The sequence below is a fragment of the Danio rerio genome, chromosome 22 (genome assembly GCF_049306965.1).
Source record: "Danio rerio strain Tuebingen ecotype United States chromosome 22, GRCz12tu, whole genome shotgun sequence".
Lineage (NCBI taxonomy): Eukaryota > Metazoa > Chordata > Actinopteri > Cypriniformes > Danionidae > Danio > Danio rerio.
Window position 1 is genome coordinate 957,317 of NC_133197.1, and position 20,107 is coordinate 977,423.

The 20,107-nt window shown below is 36.1% G+C and overlaps 1 protein-coding gene across 2 annotated transcripts in view; it reads right to left on the minus strand.

The window, feature by feature from the left end:
* Window positions 1-133: 133 nt before the first annotated feature.
* The window catches only part of cacna1sa (calcium channel, voltage-dependent, L type, alpha 1S subunit, a), a 58,011-nt gene continuing 38,037 nt past the window's right edge, over window positions 134-20,107 (minus strand). Inside the window, exons 27-44 of one of the 2 annotated variants that reach the window (XM_005168275.6) lie at window positions 19,195-19,305; window positions 18,206-18,289; window positions 18,036-18,083; window positions 17,894-17,920; window positions 17,688-17,813; window positions 17,259-17,324; window positions 17,094-17,185; window positions 14,831-14,990; window positions 13,499-13,626; window positions 12,693-12,789; window positions 10,536-10,638; window positions 9,371-9,472; window positions 9,103-9,236; window positions 8,610-8,735; window positions 8,461-8,529; window positions 8,133-8,251; window positions 3,149-3,233; window positions 134-2,144 (exon numbers count right to left, since the gene is read on the minus strand). In XM_005168275.6, coding sequence (XP_005168332.1) covers window positions 1,935-2,144; window positions 3,149-3,233; window positions 8,133-8,251; window positions 8,461-8,529; window positions 8,610-8,735; window positions 9,103-9,236; window positions 9,371-9,472; window positions 10,536-10,638; window positions 12,693-12,789; window positions 13,499-13,626; window positions 14,831-14,990; window positions 17,094-17,185; window positions 17,259-17,324; window positions 17,688-17,813; window positions 17,894-17,920; window positions 18,036-18,083; window positions 18,206-18,289; window positions 19,195-19,305 — 1,887 coding nt within the window. In that variant the 3' untranslated portion in view covers window positions 134-1,934. 2 annotated transcript variants of the gene reach the window in all.

The window sequence follows — 20,107 nt, forward strand, 5'->3', positions numbered from 1 at the left end:
GGCGCATGGCGGGAAGATCTCTCTGAGGGATGATTTACCACAGCGGTTTAAACGAGTCAAAGTTGACAAGTTTAGATTAAAGTTGCCAACAAACATGGATAAATGTTTGTGCTAGTGCTAGACTTTTGCTTGACTGATAAGATTTTTAATAATTAAATTTTTAATTACAAGTAAATACTTTGACAAACATGATGAAGAACAGGTAAGTTGTCCATAAAACAATACAGAGTATGTGGAGAAATATAAAGTTTGGTAACACATTTGTATTATTTAAAAAAATCGAACTAAAATAAAATCACTGATTTGTTATTTAGCGTTAGCACATTTAAAAAAGACATTATATAGTTTACACATGGAGTATTTGTTTATGGAGTGTTTAATTGAGTTCCCAATTGCCATATGCTGTTATTAGATGGTTATTATTAGGATTCCTGTGAAATTGCAATTATTTTTCAAATATTTCCCAAGTGACGGAAATTTTAGAAGTAGTATCTTGCAAAATATTTTATGTACTGTCATCGAAAAAAAACAAAGGAAATTAGTTATTCGAAATAAGCTAAAATGATTATGTTTAAAAATGTGTTGAAAACATCTCAGCACTTGGGAAAATTTGGAAAATAATCGAAAGTCCACAGGAGGGCTGATGTATTTGCATTCGACTGTATATCACAGTGCTTTAAAGCAACAATAATCACTTTAAAGCCACTTTTTTAGCCAGATACATTTAGTGACAGACTGTTAAACTATGAGGTTCACATTTGCATTGTACAGAGATAAAAATATACAATTTAAGCAAAAAAAAAAAACCTTGATATATTGGAAACTGAGTGTTAATTTTAGCAATTTAGTAATTAGTAGGCCCACCCGGAATCTGCGCACACAGAATTCTGCAGATTTTTAGCCCATCATTAATTCTGTTTATTTACTTGAGTAAATGTGTGTAAATCTAAATTTATTCAGTTTTTAAATTAATTTCAGTAATATTATTGACTAATGTGAAAATGTTCATCTGATTTTTGTACAATGCAGTTTGAACACTGAAAATGTTTTTTCAAAGACGATTCCTTGGATTTATTCTATTTTTTACGTTAAGTGGTTGTAAACAATTTATTTGGGCTAAATTTAAACAAACAAATTAAGTTGAACATTATTACACTTAATTTGTTTGTTTAAATTCAACACAAATAAATTGTTTGCAACAGTTCTGCATGCAACACTTTTTTCAGTGCAGTAATATTTTCTGTCCTTTACTAGATATATTATGTCAAACTTGCTTTTTTTAATAAATAAAGTGGATCTAATTGGATTTGCATTTTAAATATTGAATAAAAGTTAAAAAGGTTTTTTTTTTCACATATTAAAGTTTTAGTTACGATACTCCCAAAATAATTCCGCAGAAATCCGCAGATTTTTACCAAAATTTTTTGCAGAAAACGTCAGCAGAATCCGTCTGGCCCTAGTAATTAGATTAGTGTTGTTATCTAGAAATCTGTATTCTGATATTTTTAAATACTTTTGGCTTATAAAACAGTCCTCACAGTTATGTTGTTAGCTGCGTTTCCATCCACCTATTTTATGTGCATTATGGAATAGTGTGTCATTAATGTTGGTCTGCAGATTTAAATGTGTGTGTGAGGTTTTGCATTGTGTCAGATGTGAAATGTTGTTGTGCTGATAGTAAAGGCCTCAGTCCTCCGTCTGTCCGTCATCACAGTGCTTCAGTATTCTTCTTCTATTATTATTCCCTCCAGAACTGTCTGCGTTCCCATCTCACGCCTCTGGAAGCCACCACATTCACCTTGTTCATTTTGTTTGGTCTTAGTCTTCTGAGGCGCAGCTCTATTCGCTAATGTTTCATGCCATATTCCAGTTTTGTGCATGAATCTAATTCACATTTTTGGATGGAAACACAGCTAACATGTCTTTGATGAAGGTTAGACATGGCAGTGTGTAATGTCTGAATGAGAGGTCTCCATCTTCTTCTTTCTGAGCACACATTGTCCTTTATGTTGATTGAGTATGGCTGCTGATTTTCTCTCCAGCTCTTGCAGATCCAGATGAAGGGCCGCTGCCATCTCAGACTTTGTCACGGACACAAAGCGCCAGTCACTGGCCAGACTCTCCAGACCTCCAGAGGTCAGAACCTGAGGAACCAAACCAGCGGTCTCATTTATAAACGTGTCGTACACACACAAACAAGGGGTGTAAATGTGTGTACGCCCAGCCTGATCTCACAAGAAAACGTAAGTATTTTACGTTTTGGCAGTTTAGTGGCTAATTCGTACGAATTCGTACGAGTTCAGTCGTAATAAATTGTACGATTTTAAAAAGGAGGCGTGGCACCTTACCCCACCCCTAAACCCAACCGTCATTGGGGGATGAGCAAATCGTACTAAAATGTACGAATTAGATCGTACGAATTCGTACGAATTAGCCACTAAATGAAAAAGTTACGAATTGCTGTGAGATTGTGTTGGTACACCACTTCCCACGCAAAAGTTACTTGACAAGAAAATGTGCGCTGCTGTAAGTAAACATATTTAACCTAAATATAAACTTCATTGAAGCACTTTAAATCATGAGCTATAATCATCAGTAAATACATTACAGTTTATTCTGTTGTGTGTTCACTTTTAGGAAGGTTTCTATGCATTTTATAAATCATAAACATAAATCATAAACAGCATAAACCACGGCGAATGAAGTTCTGCACAAGACTTTTGGCCAGCGGAGAAATTAAAATGGTCGTGCCCAACTGAGTCTGGTTCTCTCAAGGTTTTTTTTCTTCACTCCCATCAGGTGAAGTTTTTTTTCCCTCTCCGCTGTCGCCACTGCCTCGCATGGTTCAGGATTGGTAGAGCTACGCATCGTTGAATTTGCTCTTCAGTGTTTGAACTCTCAGTAATGATTAAATCACACTGAACAGAGCTAAACTGAACTGAACTGAACTTAAACACTAAAACCTGAACCACACTGTTCCAGTTACTATGACCATTTATGTGAAGCTGCTTTGACACAATCTACATTGTAAAAGCGCTATACAAATAAAGCTGAATTGAATTGAATTGAATTGAAATCAGACCCCTGGTGAATGTGTGAAGGATGAAGACGGGTTTATAATTCTGACATCCATGAAGGTTTTTCTCACCTGTTGGATGAGGAACTCGGCTGCGCTCGCTGGACTATGCAGTCGGGATGCACTGATGCATGCTGGGAAATGTGGTTCACATCTACTGTACAGATAGATTAGCAGTTGTTACCACAAAATTAAAAAAAAAAATTCTCACTTGTTATAATTCAGTTATTGTGTTTGATGTTGTTTATTTTCTTAAAATGCCTACCATTTGTTATTGTGATAGTTGAAAGAATTAAATAAAAAGTAATTTGTTAATTTAAATTGAATAACTTTGACAACTGATGGACACAGAAACAAGCAAAAATTGAATTCAATTGCAGAAACAATGTGGTTTATATATCAGTGTTGTTGTTTTGTGTTTGTTGGTAGTGGTGTTGTTGGTGTTGTTGGTATCAGTGTTGTTGTTTGTGTTGGTGTATTTAATTGTGTTGTCGATATCAGTGTTGTTGTTTGTGTTTGTTGGTAGTGGTGTTGTTTGTGTTGGTGTTGTTTGTAATTGTGTTGTTGAAATCAGTGTTGTTGTTTGTGTTTGTTGGTAGTGGTGTTGTTTGTGTTGGTGTTGTTTGTAATTGTGTTGTTGAAATCAGTGTTGTTGGTGTTTTTTGGTAGTGGTGCTGTTTGTAATTGTTTTGTTGGTAGCAGTGTTGTTGTTTGTGTTTGTTGGTAGTGATGTTGTTTGTAATTGTGTTGTTGGTATCAGTGTTGTTGTTTGTTGGTGGTGGTGTTGTTTGTGTTGGTGTTGTTGGTATCAGTGTTGTTGTTTGTGTTTGTTGATAGTGGTGTTGTTTGTGTTGGTGTTGTTGGTATCAGTGTTGTTGTTCGTGTTTGTTAGTGTTGGTGTTGTTGGTATTAGTGTTGTTGGTGTTGTTGGTATCAGTGTTGTTGTTTGTGTTTGTTGATAGTGGTGTTGTTTGTGTTGGTGTTGTTGGTATCAGTGTTGTTGTTTGTGTTTGCTGGTGTTGTTGGTGTCAGTGTTGTTGTTTGTGTTTGTTGATAGTGGTGGTGTTGGTATCAGTGTTGTTGTTTGTGTTTGTTGATAGTGGTGTTGTTTGTGTTGGTGTTGTTGGTATCAGTGTTGTTGTTTGTGTTTGTTGGTGTTGTTGCTATCAGTGTTGTTGTTTGTGTTTGTTGATAGTGGTGTTGTTGGTATCAGTGTTGTTGTTTGTGTTTGTTGATAGTGGTGTTGTTGGTATCAGTGTTGTTGTTTGTGTTTGTTGGTAGTGGTGTTGTTTGTGTTGGTGTTGTTGGTATCAGTGTTGTTGTTTGTGTTTGTTGATAGTGGTGGTGTTGATGTCAGTGTTGTTGTTTGTGTTTGTTGGTGTTGTTGGTATCAGTGTTGTTGTTGTTTGTGTTTGTTGGTAGTGGTGTTGTTTGTGTTGATGTTGTTGGTATCAGTGTTGTTGGTATCAGTGTTGTTGTTTGTGTTTGTTGGTAGTGGTGTTGTTTGTGTTGGTGTTGTTGGTATCAGTGTTGTTGTTTGTGTTTGTTGATAGTGGTGGTGTTGATGTCAGTGTTGTTGTTTGTGTTTGTTGGTGTTGTTGGTATCAGTGTTGTTGTTGTTTGTGTTTGTTGGTAGTGGTGTTGTTTGTGTTGATGTTGTTGGTATCAGTGTTGTTGTTTGTGTTTGTTGGTGGTGGTGGTGTTTGTGTTTGTTGGTGTTGTTGGTATCAGTGTTGTTGTTTGTGTTTGTTGGTAGTGGTGTTGTTTGTGTTGGTGTTGTTGGTATCAGTGTTGTTGTTTGTGTTTGTTGGTAGTGGTGTTGTTTGTGTTGGTGTTGTTGGTATCAGTGTTGTTGTTTGTGTTTGTTGGTAGTGGTGTTGTTTGTGTTGGTGTTGTTAGTATCAGTGTTGTTGGTATCAGTGTTGTTGTTTGTGTTTGTTGATAGTGGTGTTGTTTGTGTTGGTGTTGTTAGTATCAGTGTTGTTGGTATCAGTGTTGTTGTTTGTGTTTGTTGGTAGTGGTGTTGTTTGTGTTGGTGTTGTTGGTATCAGTGTTGTTGTTTGTGTTTGTTGGTAGTGGTGTTGTTTGTGTTGGTGTTGTTAGTATCAGTGTTGTTGGTATCAGTGTTGTTGTTTGTGTTTGTTGATAGTGGTGTTGTTTGTGTTGGTGTTGTTAGTATCAGTGTTGTTGGTATCAGTGTTGTTGTTTGTGTTTGTTGGTAGTGGTGTTGTTTGTGTTGGTGTTGTTAGTATCAGTGTTGTTGGTATCAGTGTTGTTGTTTGTGTTTGTTGGTAGTGGTGTTGTTTGTGTTGGTGTTGTTAGTATCAGTGTTGTTGGTATCAGTGTTGTTGTTTGTGTTTGTTGATAGTGGTGGTGTTGATATCAGTGTTGTTGTTCGTGTTTGTTGGTGTTGTTGGTATCAGTGTTGTTGTTTGTGTTTGTTGATAGTGGTGTTGTTGGTATCAGTGTTGTTGTTTGTGTTTGTTGATAGTGGTGTTGTTTGTGTTGGTGTTGTTGGTATCAGTGTTGTTGTTTGTGTTTGTTGGTGTTGTTGGTATCAGTGTTGTTGTTTGTGTTTGTTGATAGTGGTGTTGTTGGTATCAGTGTTGTTGTTTGTGTTTGTTGATAGTGGTGTTGTTGGTATCAGTGTTGTTGTTTGTGTTTGTTGATAGTGGTGTTGTTGGTATCAGTGTTGTTGTTTGTGTTTGTTGATAGTGGTGGTGTTGATGTCAGTGTTGTTGTTTGTGTTTGTTGGTGTTGTTGGTATCAGTGTTGTTGTTGTTTGTGTTTGTTGGTAGTGGTGTTGTTTATGTTGGTGTTGTTGGTATCAGTGTTGTTGTTGTTTGTGTTTGTTGGTAGTGGTGTTGTTTATGTTGGTGTTGTTGGTATCAGTGTTGTTGTTGTTTGTGTTTGTTGGTAGTGGTGTTGTTTGTGTTGATGTTGTTGGTATCAGTGTTGTTGGTATCAGTGTTGTTGTTTGTGTTTGTTGATAGTGGTGTTGTTTGTGTTGGTGTTGTTGGTATCAGTGTTGTTGTTCGTGTTTGTTAGTGTTGGTGTTGTTGGTATTAGTGTTGTTGGTGTTGTTGGTATCAGTGTTGTTGTTTGTGTTTGTTGATAGTGGTGTTGTTTGTGTTGGTGTTGTTGGTATCAGTGTTGTTGTTTGTGTTTGCTGGTGTTGTTGGTGTCAGTGTTGTTGTTTGTGTTTGTTGATAGTGGTGGTGTTGGTATCAGTGTTGTTGTTTGTGTTTGTTGGTAGTGGTGTTGTTTGTGTTGGTGTTGTTGCTATCAGTGTTGTTGTTTGTGTTTGTTGATAGTGGTGTTGTTGGTATCAGTGTTGTTGTTTGTGTTTGTTGATAGTGGTGTTGTTGGTATCAGTGTTGTTGTTTGTGTTTGTTGGTAGTGGTGTTGTTTGTGTTGGTGTTGTTGGTATCAGTGTTGTTGTTTGTGTTTGTTGATAGTGGTGGTGTTGATGTCAGTGTTGTTGTTTGTGTTTGTTGGTGTTGTTGGTATCAGTGTTGTTGTTGTTTGTGTTTGTTGGTAGTGGTGTTGTTTGTGTTGATGTTGTTGGTATCAGTGTTGTTGGTATCAGTGTTGTTGTTTGTGTTTGTTGGTAGTGGTGTTGTTTGTGTTGGTGTTGTTGGTATCAGTGTTGTTGTTTGTGTTTGTTGGTAGTGGTGTTGTTTGTGTTGGTGTTGTTGGTATCAGTGTTGTTGTTTGTGTTTGTTGGTAGTGGTGTTGTTTGTGTTGGTGTTGTTAGTATCAGTGTTGTTGGTATCAGTGTTGTTGTTTGTGTTTGTTGATAGTGGTGTTGTTTGTGTTGGTGTTGTTAGTATCAGTGTTGTTGGTATCAGTGTTGTTGTTTGTGTTTGTTAGTAGTGGTGTTGTTTGTGTTGGTGTTGTTAGTATCAGTGTTGTTGGTATCAGTGTTGTTGTTTGTGTTTGTTGGTAGTGGTGTTGTTTGTGTTGGTGTTGTTAGTATCAGTGTTGTTGGTATCAGTGTTGTTGTTTGTGTTTGTTGATAGTGGTGGTGTTGATATCAGTGTTGTTGTTCGTGTTTGTTGGTGTTGTTGGTATCAGTGTTGTTGTTTGTGTTTGTTGATAGTGGTGTTGTTGGTATCAGTGTTGTTGTTTGTGTTTGTTGATAGTGGTGTTGTTTGTGTTGGTGTTGTTGGTATCAGTGTTGTTGTTTGTGTTTGTTGGTGTTGTTGGTATCAGTGTTGTTGTTTGTGTTTGTTGATAGTGGTGTTGTTGGTATCAGTGTTGTTGTTTGTGTTTGTTGATAGTGGTGTTGTTGGTATCAGTGTTGTTGTTTGTGTTTGTTGATAGTGGTGTTGTTGGTATCAGTGTTGTTGTTTGTGTTTGTTGATAGTGGTGGTGTTGATGTCAGTGTTGTTGTTTGTGTTTGTTGGTGTTGTTGGTATCAGTGTTGTTGTTGTTTGTGTTTGTTGGTAGTGGTGTTGTTTATGTTGGTGTTGTTGGTATCAGTGTTGTTGTTGTTTGTGTTTGTTGGTAGTGGTGTTGTTTATGTTGGTGTTGTTGGTATCAGTGTTGTTGTTGTTTGTGTTTGTTGGTAGTGGTGTTGTTTGTGTTGATGTTGTTGGTATCAGTGTTGTTGGTATCAGTGTTGTTGTTTGTGTTTGTTGTTAGTGGTGTTGTTTGTGTTGGTGTTGTTGGTATCAGTGTTGTTGGTATCAGTGTTGTTGTTTGTGTTTGTTGGTAGTGGTGTTGTTTGTGTTGGTGTTGTTGGTATCAGTGTTGTTGTTTGTGTTTGTTGGTAGTGGTGTTGTTTGTGTTGGTGTTGTTGGTATCAGTGTTGTTGTTTGTGTTTGTTGGTAGTGGTGTTGTTTGTGTTGGTGTTGTTGGTATCAGTGTTGTTGGTATCAGTGTTGTTGGTATCAGTGTTGTTGTTTGTGTTTGTTGGTAGTGGTGTTGTTTGTGTTGGTGTTGTTAGTATCAGTGTTGTTGGTATCAGTGTTGTTGTTTGTGTTTGTTGGTAGTGGTGTTGTTTGTGTTGGTGTTGTTGGTATCAGTGTTTTTGGTGTTTTGTTATTTTCACCTGTGTCTGCGTCTGTTGTTGTTATTGGTGTTGTTGTTGTTGGCATGGTAACTGGCGTATGTGGTCTCCGTCCTGTCCGCTCTGCTATCTGCGAGCTGTAGGGGTCTCTGGCTGGTCACCTGTGAGTAGGCATGGGATAACCGGTTTCACCGCGGTTTGGAAAAGTCAAGGTTTTAAAATGACTGAAATTTTCTGTTATACCGTTCCAACGGTATATGCTTGTTTTTTTTATAGCTACTTTATATAGTTTTAGAGCAGTAATTGCAATACCCTGATATTTTATTCAAGGTTATCATACTGTCAGAATCTTATACCGGCCCACGCCTACCTGTGCTGCCCCGGTTCCTCTCTCCATGCTGAACGGATCCACATGGTTTCCAAACAGACCTCCAGCACGCTGTTAAAGAGGAGAACAGAGAGAGAAATGAGATGACTCTGCTTTTCTCCATCACTCCATCATCTCTGATCTGCACCCACCCTATAGATGCTCTCCTCTCCGGACTCCTCCATCGCTCTGTCCATCTCCTCGTCATTAAGGAGGTCTCCAGAAATGGCTCTCTGGAGTTCAGGAGCCGCCTCCTCCTCGATGCTCCTCAGACCCGCCTGGAGAAACACAGGTCAGGGCCCAATGACTAAATATAATAATATTATAATATTAAAAAACACAATTTTAAAGCTGCAAGAGCTTCATTCTGATTGGCTGATGAGCACTCTGAGGTGTTTGGTTATTGACAACATCTCAACAGTGGATTTAACATTGGGAACCGGAGTATAACCAGAATAATGCACTGCAGGCTGCTGGATTATCAGAAAATAATGCACTTCTGATGTGTTTTAATAACTCAGTGGTTTAAAGTCAAATATTCTTTACTTATGACTAGTCCTTTATATACAGAGCACTGAAACAAATAGTAAAATTGGTCCAAAAAATGTTAGATTATTTATTTTCTACAATGATTTAACATCTGACCTGGATCTCTGTGGTGTTTTTATTCTTCTTGCTCGGTCGGTATCCGTAATATTCCTCCTGTCTCTTCATGAACTTCCGGAAGTGGTCCTGGATCAGAAACGTGGCGTAGAACTTGCCCACTGTCACCTCGTCATCTGTGATTCAGGCCATGTTTGATCAAGCTAATGCTATTGCATGCTATTAATGTTTTCTTTGTATCTCAGGTTCATTTAGAGGTTATTTTTTATCGTTTCCTTTGTATTTCAGCTTCATTTATGGCAGATCTCACCTCCGAGTGCTGGAATGACCTGGTCGAGCAGTTTCATACTGGTGCGTTTCCAGATCTTCTTAATAATTGCACGCAGCTCTTCATTCGCCTGCTCGAAATTACCTGAAGGATGGAAATATCAGGCTTTAATATGCAGCCATTAAAGTGTAAATTGGTGCAGCAATAGTTCACATAGCAAAGAAACTGTCTGTCATATTTAAAACAAGAATCATTTGACGATGGACTCTATTCAGGGATTATTGTTTGGTAGACACATCAAAATTGTGACGAATTATCGTAAATCAAGAAAATTCCATGTATTAATACAACAAAATGACATACTAAAAGGTTTTAAATAGAAATACCTTGCTTGTTGAATCAGTAATCTTCATTTAAATCATAAATCATAAAAAAAATCAAGAAGAGTTTACTGTAAGGTCTCGTTTGTTGACATTTGAAGTGTTGATTCTTCTGAACGAATCAATCAGAAGAATTTGTATTCTAGAAAAGCTCTTAAAAATCATCTTAAAAAATGTCTTAAAGTAAAGATAACTAAAAAAAACTACTTGTAGATTTTTTTATTATTTTTTTCTCAAAGTCATACAACTAATTAGGAATGCACTCAAGTGAAGATTCTGAATCCAAAAATTCTGGATGTACTTGGTGGAAAACCGAAACCAAAAATGCTTCGTAATATTCATTCATTCATTTTCCTTCAGCTTAGTCCCTTATTTATCAGGGTTCGCCACAGCGAACATATGTTTTACGCAGCGGATGCCCTTCCAGCCGCAACACAGTACTGGGAAACCCCCATACACACTCACATTCACACAATTCCCCAATAGCGCATGTGTTTGGACTGTGGAGAAACCCACGCCAACACGGGGAGAACATGCAAACTCCACACAGAAACGCCAACTGACCCATCTGGGACTCTGTCCAGCGACCTTCTTGCTGTGAGGCCACAGTGCTAACCACTGAGCCACCGTGCCACCGCATTTGTTGACATTATAACATTGTATTTGCTAACACAAACCAGCCAAACTCAATAAATAATATGTATGAAGTAGTTAACTGATGGTATGTAACAGAAGAAACATTACTGTACAGGTTACCAAGCATAATTTTAACAGTATATATTAGTTAAATGTGAATTTAATTAAAATAATTAAATGTGACCTCAAACCTTCAGTTTTAATCTTCAGTCCCGTTCTGACCAGAGCGAAGAGTGTGGCGTTAAACGTTACGGTTCCGTCGCTGTTCAAGGGCATATTCATGGAAATCAGTCTCTGCAAACACAACATTAAAATCCCTTAAACGGTTAAACATTTTCACACTACTATGGTTAATGAATGCTTGATTCTGATTGGCTGGTGAGCGTTCTAAGGCGAGTCGTTGTTTTCAGATAAAGATAAACACATAAAGTAGTTCCGGCAGGTTTTGAGCATCATTGCACTGCGTAATTCATTCATTAATTTTCCTTTAGCTTAGTCCCTTTATTGATCTGGGGTCACCGCAGCAGAATGAACCAACTTATCCAGCATGTTTTATGCAGCAGATGCCCTTCCAACTGCAACCCATCACTGGAAAACACCCATACACACTCAATCACACACATACACTACGGACAATCCCCTGTAGCTATTTTAGCTTATATAGCTCCCCTATTTATCTAACCAACCTTCTGTCTCGCTACAATCCAACTCGCTCTTAAGATCTCAAAACTCAGGGCTTCTGGTAGCACCTAGTATAGCAAAGTCAAGTAAAGGAGGTCGAGCCTTCTCCTTTTATGGCTCCTACACTCTGGAATAGCCTTCCTGATAACATCTGAGGCTCAGACACGCTCTCTCAGTTCAACACTAGATTAAAGACCTATCTGTTTAGTAAAGCATACACTCAATGCATCACCTAGCGGGTTCCACACAGACTTCTGCATCTTCTTTATATACACTATGAACAGCAGCTACGCTAATTATTCTCTTTATTCTCCATTTCCACCTGGGGATACTCATCCCGAGGCCCTCAGATTATGCGGAGTCACTGATTGGATCCAAGACCAGCGACGTGATGATCCCAAGGTGTCCATATCCGGGACCAGGCAGTATCCTGAGCTGCTGCTGCTCTGGTGGTCATGGGGGATTCCAGTGACGCTCCAGGGACAGATGAGTCTTCACTGAGGTCCAGCTTCCAGCCTCCACCGCTGAGACTGAAGCTCTGTACTAGACTTTTGGCCAGCGGAGAAATTAAAATGGTCGTGTCGAACTGAGTCTGATTCTCTCAAGGTTTTTTTTCTTCACTCTCCTATCGGTGAAGTTTTTTTTCCCTCTCCGCTGTCACCTCTGGTTTGCATGGTTCATGATCTGTAGAGCTCGATGAATTTGCTCTTCAGTGTTTGGACTCTCAGTATAGCGCATGTGTTACTGTGGGGGGGAAACCCTATGTTAACACGGGAAGAACATGCTAACTCCACACAGAAATGCCAACTGACTCAGCCGAGGCTCAAACCAGTGATCTTCTTGCTGTCAGGCGAGGCAATTTTTTTGCAATAATTAGTTTCAGCAATATTTTAAGTAAAAACTTGAGATCAGCACTGCCCCTATACGGCGCCATTAAAGCGCACTATTCAAAGTGAAAGTCTGAGGAAAAAATAATCGTTATTTAAAAGTGATTTCAGCACCCTATTCATAGCAGATCCCTGATGTGCAATACAGAACTACACAATACAACTATTATCTATACATAAACGGTAAAAACATGCTGGGTTCCATGTAAGAAATCAACTCAACTTATTCGTTTTTACAAATTTAAGTGGATTGTTCGTAAAATAATTAAGTTGTGCCAAAAAAAACCTCAAGCATTGTGTTATTTCAGCTCATTTTAAACAAATAGGTGGACTGAACACTGAATCACTCTCTGGTGTTTGGTTATTGTCAGATAAAGGCACAGCTAAAGTAGTTCCGGCAGGTTTACAGCGCATTACAGCTCCATATCACTCCGCTGAATGATTAGAGTTATTTCAGAGCAGAGACAGTCAGAAATCACATCAGAACACAACAGACGGAGGAGAAGTGGAGGACACTAGTGCTACACGGGAGACGTTAGAGGAGGACAACTGACTAATAAACTCTCAACATACAACATCTCAGCAGTAGGTTTAGCATTGGGAACCAGAGTATAACCAGAATAATGCATTCACTCCATTGAATGATTAGAAAATAATGCACACACATCACTACTTTTTAATGATTTAACAACCTGTACTCTGTTATTTTTCATGTATAAGTGTGTGTGTGTGTGTGTGTGTGTGTGTGTGTGTGTGTGTGTGTGTGTGTGTGTGTGTGACCTTGCAGGCGACCCGATGAGGACAGAATTTTCCGAATCCGAGCGGAGGCTGTATTCTCCTCAGCAGCGTCACCACGTCCAGGTGTTTTATGCGGCCCCTGCAGAACATCACATGAGTGAGACTCATTTACACTCAGCCGGAGCTTCTTTCTGCCACAGAATAAAATGATGAACAAGGTGATGGAGACTTTCAATTGAGAGATCCCTCATTAAACTCTTATAAAAGTGATAATAATATAATAGTTCCTCTATAAATCTCACAATTTCACTCTGGGAATTCAGTTTTTTTCATTCTTGCAATCTGTACTTAATTAATCTTTTTTTTTTTTTTTTTTTTTACAAAATTTTGACAGAATTTTTTTCAGATTTATGCATGTATATCTTGCAATTATCACTTTTTAAAGATCTGTTATGAATATTTTTCATTTCATAAATAATAATATGAAAATTGGTTTTAAAATGTAACAAAGTAATATGTATTTTTCCAGCACTCTCACAAATCAGACTTTATAGTTATTTTTTTTTTCCATGGTGGAAATAAGTTTTCATATAAATCATCCTGAAACCAAAATGGACAATATTTGCTTTCTTAAAACACATTCTTGGTATTATAATGCAAGCTAAATATGAAACACAAAATTCTTTCAAAAATCTTTCACCTTTCTTCACCTTTAAAATATATGATCAATCCCTATTTATTTAAATAAAAGTACATTGTTCCCCTCATTGAATAACATTGTAAAAAGTGTTGTGGTTGTCATTTTCTATGCATTTTAAAGCCGTCTGCAGTAGTGTAGTTTATCTTACGTGGCCTCGGGGTCGTATTCAGCCCAGATCTTCTTAAACTCGTCTAAATGTTGCGGACCCAGAATCGACCAATCGCGGGTCAGATAGTCGAAGTTGTCCATGATCACAGCGACAAACAAGTTTATGATCTGCAAGAGAGCGCATTCAGCATTCAACATTACTTTCGTGTACAAAAACATTAGTAGCCACTAATCAAACTTGTTAGATTACACATTTATGCTAATGTGCTCTGAGCTACTTTTGGATTACATTTAGATTACTTTTAGAGTAGTGTAATTTGACTATTTTTAGAATACATTTAGATTACTTTATGGTAGTGTAATCTGACAACTTTTGGATTGCATTTAGATTACTTTTATAGTATTGTAATCACACTACTTTTGGATTACATTTAGGTTGCTTTTATGGTAGTGTAATCTGACCTATCTTTGGATTACATTTAGATTACTTTTATGATAGTGTAATCTGACTACTTTTGGATTATTTTTACATTACTTTTATTGTAGTGTAATCTAACTATTTTTGGAATACATTTAGATTACTTTAGTATAATTGACAACTTTTGGATTACATTGAGATTACTTTTTGGTAGTGTAATCAGACTACTTTTGGCATAAATTTAGATTACGTTTATGGTAGCGTAATCTGACTACCTTTGAATTACATTTAGCTTACTTTATCATAGAGTTATTTGACTACTTTTGGGTTAAATTTACATTGCTTGTATCGTAGCACTATCTGACTACATTTGGATTACATTTAGATTACTTTTATGATGAAATAATCTGACAACCTTTGAATTTCATTTAGATTACTTTATCATTGAGTAATTTGAATACTTTTGGATTACATTTAGATTACTTTTATGGTAGTGTAATGTGGCTACTTTTGGATTACATTTAGATTACTTTTATAGGAGTGTGATCTGATTACTTTTGGATTACATTTAGATTACTTTATCATAGAGTAATTTGACTACTTTTGGATTACACTTAGATTACTTTTGTGGGAGTGTGATCTGATTACTTTTGGATTACATTTAGATTACTTTTATGGGAGTGTGATCTGATTACTTTTGGATTACATTTAGATTACTTTATCATAGAGTAATTTGACTACTTTTGGATTACATTTAGATTACTTTTATCGTAGTGTAATCTGTCTACCTTTGGATTACATTTAGATTATATTAGTGTAATCTGACTACATTTAGATGTAAAAAATAATTTACTCTGATTACAACTACTTGATTTCTGGAACTTCATTATGTAATCCAGATTACACGTAATACAATATTACCCAGCATCTTTGCATGTATGAAGCGATACTCACTAGAAAAGCACAGAGCATGTAAAAGCTCATGAAGTAGAGGATGGCGAATCCAGATCCACACGTGTACTCTTCTCCGGGCAGATATTCTGACTTTGGGTCGCATCGCTGACCGTATAAACAACCCAACATGATCTCATGCCAGCCTTCACCTGTGGCACACCTGTTAACACACACCAGAATTTACTGCACTGTAAAAAATGAAAACGTCAACAAATTAAACCTAATAGAACTCAGTTTTTTCGAATGTAGTTTTCATTAATAAATTAAGTTGAAAAAATGTCTTTCTTTTAGGTGTAACAAGCTGAAGTAACATGTTTAAGTTGATCCAGTTTTATTTTTAAGTGTAGAGATGCATCAATCGATGGAAAAGAAATCTGAATTGTACTTTATTGTGCTAAATGCGCATTCAGTAACTGCTATTTTCTCTTAATTACTAAATTCAGCTGATTTCTTTTCTAGACTTGCATATAAACTGCATTGCATTGGATTTTATAGAAAGTTTTACTCTTGTGGTTTGAATCTTGTGATGTTTTCAAGATTAAATATAAAAATACTGTTACAATAAATGCTGTCATAACAATGAAAGACATCATCAGACCACAGCTATAACAATAAAGATGTAGAGAAATGATGTCATAACTTAATCACTTTCTGAACACTGTTAAAGGCGCCACCTACTGGAAATCATTGAATTTGCACCTATGTTCAGTCTGTCTACTGTTTTTGTTTCATACAGGTTATGTAGCAGAATTTTAGAAAGCTAAATGTCATAATGTGTTTAGTTACGTTTTGAAATTAAAATAGCAATTTATAAAAACATACAAAAAATTCTGATATTTATTGGAATCAACCAATTTGCTGGTGTAAAAAATGATCCATGATACATCATGATCGGTGCGTCTTCACAAACTTTCTTATTTACGAATTTATTAAAGCGTTTGCACTTCTATGGTAGCGTAATCTGACAACTTTTAGATTACATTTAGATTACTTTTATGTTAGTGTAATCTGACTACTTTTGGATTACATTTAGATTACTTTTATGATAGTGTAATAAGACTACTTTTGGATTACATTTAGATTACTTTTATGATACCATAATCTGACTACTTTTGGATTACATTTAGATTAGTTTTATGATACCATAATCTGACTAATTTTGGATTACATTTAGATTACTTTTATGATATTGTAATAAGACTACTTTTGGATTACATTTAGATTACTTTTATGATACCGTAATCTGACTAATTTTGGATTACATTTAGATTTTATGATAGCGTAATCAGACAACTTTTGGATTACACTTAGTTTACTTTTATGATAGTGTAATCTGACAACTTTTGGATTACATTTAGAATACTTTTATGATACCGTAATCTGACTGCTTTTGGATTACACCTAGCTTAATTTTACAGTAGCGTAATCTCACTACTTTTTGATTACAGTTAGATTAATTCCATCGTACTGTAATCGGACTACTTTTGCATTAATTTAGATTACTTTTAAGATGTTGTAATCTGACTATTGGATTACATTGAGATTATTTTATGGTAGCGTAATCTGACTTCTTTTGGATTACATTTAGATTACTTTTATGGTTGTGTAATCAGACTACTTTTGGGTTACATTTAGATTACTTTTATGGTTGTGTAATCAGACTACTTTTGGATTACATTTAAATTACTTTTACGATAGCGTGATCTGACTATTGGATTACATTTAGATTACTTCATGGTAGCATAATCTCACTACTTCGGATTGAATTTAGATTACCTTTATGTTAGTGTAATCTGACTACTTTTGGATTACACCTAGCTTAATTTTACAGTAGCGTAATCTCACTACTTTTGAATTACAGTTAGATTAATTCCATGGTAGTGTAATCGGACTACTTTTGCATTAATTTAGATTACTTTTAAGATATTGTAATCTGACTATTGGATTACATTGAGATTATTTTATGGTAGCGTAATCTGACTTCTTTTGGATTACATCTAGATTACTTTTATGGTTGTGTAATCAGACTACTTTTGGATTACATTTAGATTACTTTTACGATAGCGTAATCTGACTATTGGATTACATTTAGATTACTTCATCTTACTACTTTTAGATCGAATTTAGATTCCTTTATGTTAGTGTAATCTGACTATTTTTGGATTATATTTAGATTACTCTGATAATACATCTTGATTGGTGCATCTCCAGTCTTTGCAAACATTCTTATGAATGAATTCAGCAAATCGTTCGCACTTCATACCGGAACAGCAGTAAAACGGCTTGAGGAAATGTCTGGAAGTTGTTGTTACGGTTGATTATGGTGCCATCTAGTAAAGCAATTTTGCCAAACACCTGACAGGAGAAGACAGCCATGTTATTATGTAGTGTAACGTTAAATAAATCATAACTATTGTGCATATTTTACCTGCATCCCAATGACGGCGTATATAAAGAAGAGCATAACGATGAGGAGAGCCACGTATGGCAAAGCCTGAAAAACACACCAACTTTTAAAACACATTTCAATCATGCGCATTTCGTTAAAATGAGACATTTTCCTGCCTAGCATTCGTCTGTATATTCATATAATCAATAAACATGAATAATATCAGTTTATAAGATCAATTTTCTATTAAAAATGTACAGGGTCACTGCCGACCTGAGATATGTAATCATGTAGTTTTTCCTCCTTCCTATATAGTTTAGTTCTATAACGAATCCTAATCAATCTTAATTTCGGTGAAGCGACTATGTAAAGAGCTAAAATATATGAAGTTAAGTTGGCGATCAGTCTCTCAGCACAGTTTAAGACATCTTCATTATATAATCATAAAGACGCAGCAGTTCATTAAACCTGGAATGATTTGATGAAGGTCCACAGCAGGTTACGAATGCCTTCAAAACGGTTGAGGAGTTTCACCAAACGCATGACGCGGAAGAGCCGGAAGAGTGTGATGGAAACACTCATGTTCTCCGAGTCCTGAAGAACAGACACAGTGCTTTAAACACCAGTGTAGAGGCTTTTATTATCGTGAAAACTTTTATTAAATCTCCACTTACTGCTATAGCCTGCATTGGATTCACTTCCTGAAAGGAAAGAGAAAATACAGTTTTGGTCAGAATTATTCTTTTTCAGTATTTCCCAAATGATGCTTAACAGAGCAAGGAATTTTTCACAGTATAAATGTTTGTGTGTATTTACAGAGCAGCCGGTGAGGCAGTAGAGTCCGCCCTGAGCCGCGAGAGCCGCCTGGAGAAGAAGAAAGTACAGAAAAGAGGAATAAATACACACATCCACAGTCACTGAGAACAGTAGAACAGGTAAAGCCCACTATTTTTAACTGTACTTATGAAGAAGTTTGTGAAACTTACGTCAATTTCACTGAGTATTACGTCAACAATACTGCCGACCACAATCACAAAATCAAAGACGTTCCAGGGGTCTCCGAAGTATCCCTATGAGAGAAAGATTTAAGGCTGTATGTGCGCCGTGTATACTTATGTACTTTTATACACACACACACACACACACACACACACACACACACACACACACACAAACACACAAACACACACAAAAACATGTATATACTTTTATATTTACAAATTTACATATATTTTTTATTTATATTATTGCTTTTAACAATTAATCACAATTAAACAAATACAAAATAAAGTTTGTCTATATATTTTTATATATTTAAATACATAGAGTTAAAATTTTTACATAAATATGTGTGTGTGTGTGTGTGTGTGTGTGTGTGTGTTCATTCATTCATTTTCTTGTCGGCTTAATCCCTTTATTAATCCGGGGTCGCCACAGCGGAATAAACCGCCAACTTATCCAGCAAGTTTTTACACAGCGGATGCCCTTCCAGCCGCAACCCGTCTCTGGGAAAGTGTATATATATATATATATATATAAGTGTATTATATATATATATAAACACACACACACACACACACACACACACACACACACATACATGTATATATATATATATATATACACACACACACTCTCTCAAATGATTAATCGTGATTAATCGCCTCAAAAATAAAAGTTTGTATTTACTATACACACACACACACACACACGCACACACACACACAAATCTAGAAAAACAAATATATTAGCATATATATCTATATCAATTAAAATATGTAGATGTTTTATATCTATGTATAACCAAATTTTCTGAAATATATGCATCTACATTTATATACACAACTATATACAGTACACAGAAATATTATGCAAATGAAAACTTGTGGTTTATTGTTTACCAGTACTAAAAGGCAGTGCTCAGCGGTTAATCGTGTCAGAAATATAAGAGGTATTTTCAGAAGTTGTGTCTCACCTTTGCTTTAAATGCGCCAAGTTTGAGGATCATCTCCACTGTGAACAGGACGGTGAAGATGACGTTCAGCGTGTCTGCCAGATCAGTGATGTGATCAGACTGCTTACAGTGCTGAAGGGCAGAGAAATCGCAGATTCAATGTATGAAATATCTTTTAAAAAGCCTTTAAATGTCACTTTAAGCTGTATAGAAGTGTCTTGAAGAATATCTAGTCTAATATTATTCACTGTCATCATGACGAAGAGAAAATAAATCAGTTATTAGAGTTATTAACACTATTATGATTAGAAATGGGTTAAATCTTTACTTCGTTAAATAGAAATTGGGGAAAAATATACATGAGGGCTAATAATTCTGAATTTAACTGTATATATGTATGGGTATATATATCCTTTTTCCTTTTTATATGTTACAAAACAATCTATAAAAACTAAGTGAATAATAATAACAATATTGATAATAAAGTGAAAGTTCATCATTTGCATCATTATTGTTCATTATTGTTGTTTTTTTTTAGAGGTCATGAACTGAGAACCCAAAATCTTCTTGACATATAAGAGCTCTCGGTACTATTAAATACACGAACACACTTTGTGGTTGCTCTAAAATCAGCTGATACTGAAGACTAAGGGCTCTATTTTGACGCAGGGCGCAAACGCTTTTAGGGCATGTCAGGACGCATTTTTGCTAATTTAAGGACGGGAAATCTGCCTTGTGTTGCGGCGTATGGTCTAAAAGGGTTGAGTTTATTTTCTTAATGAGTTAGAGGTGTGTTTTTAGAAGCTTTAAGAGCCAGCTGCGTCTCGCCAAGAGCGCATTCACCATTTACAGGACGCAAAGTAAGTCTAAGTGGAAAAAATGAGCATTTCACAAGCAAACAGTTCACAGTTTATTAACAGAAAACTGTTAAACA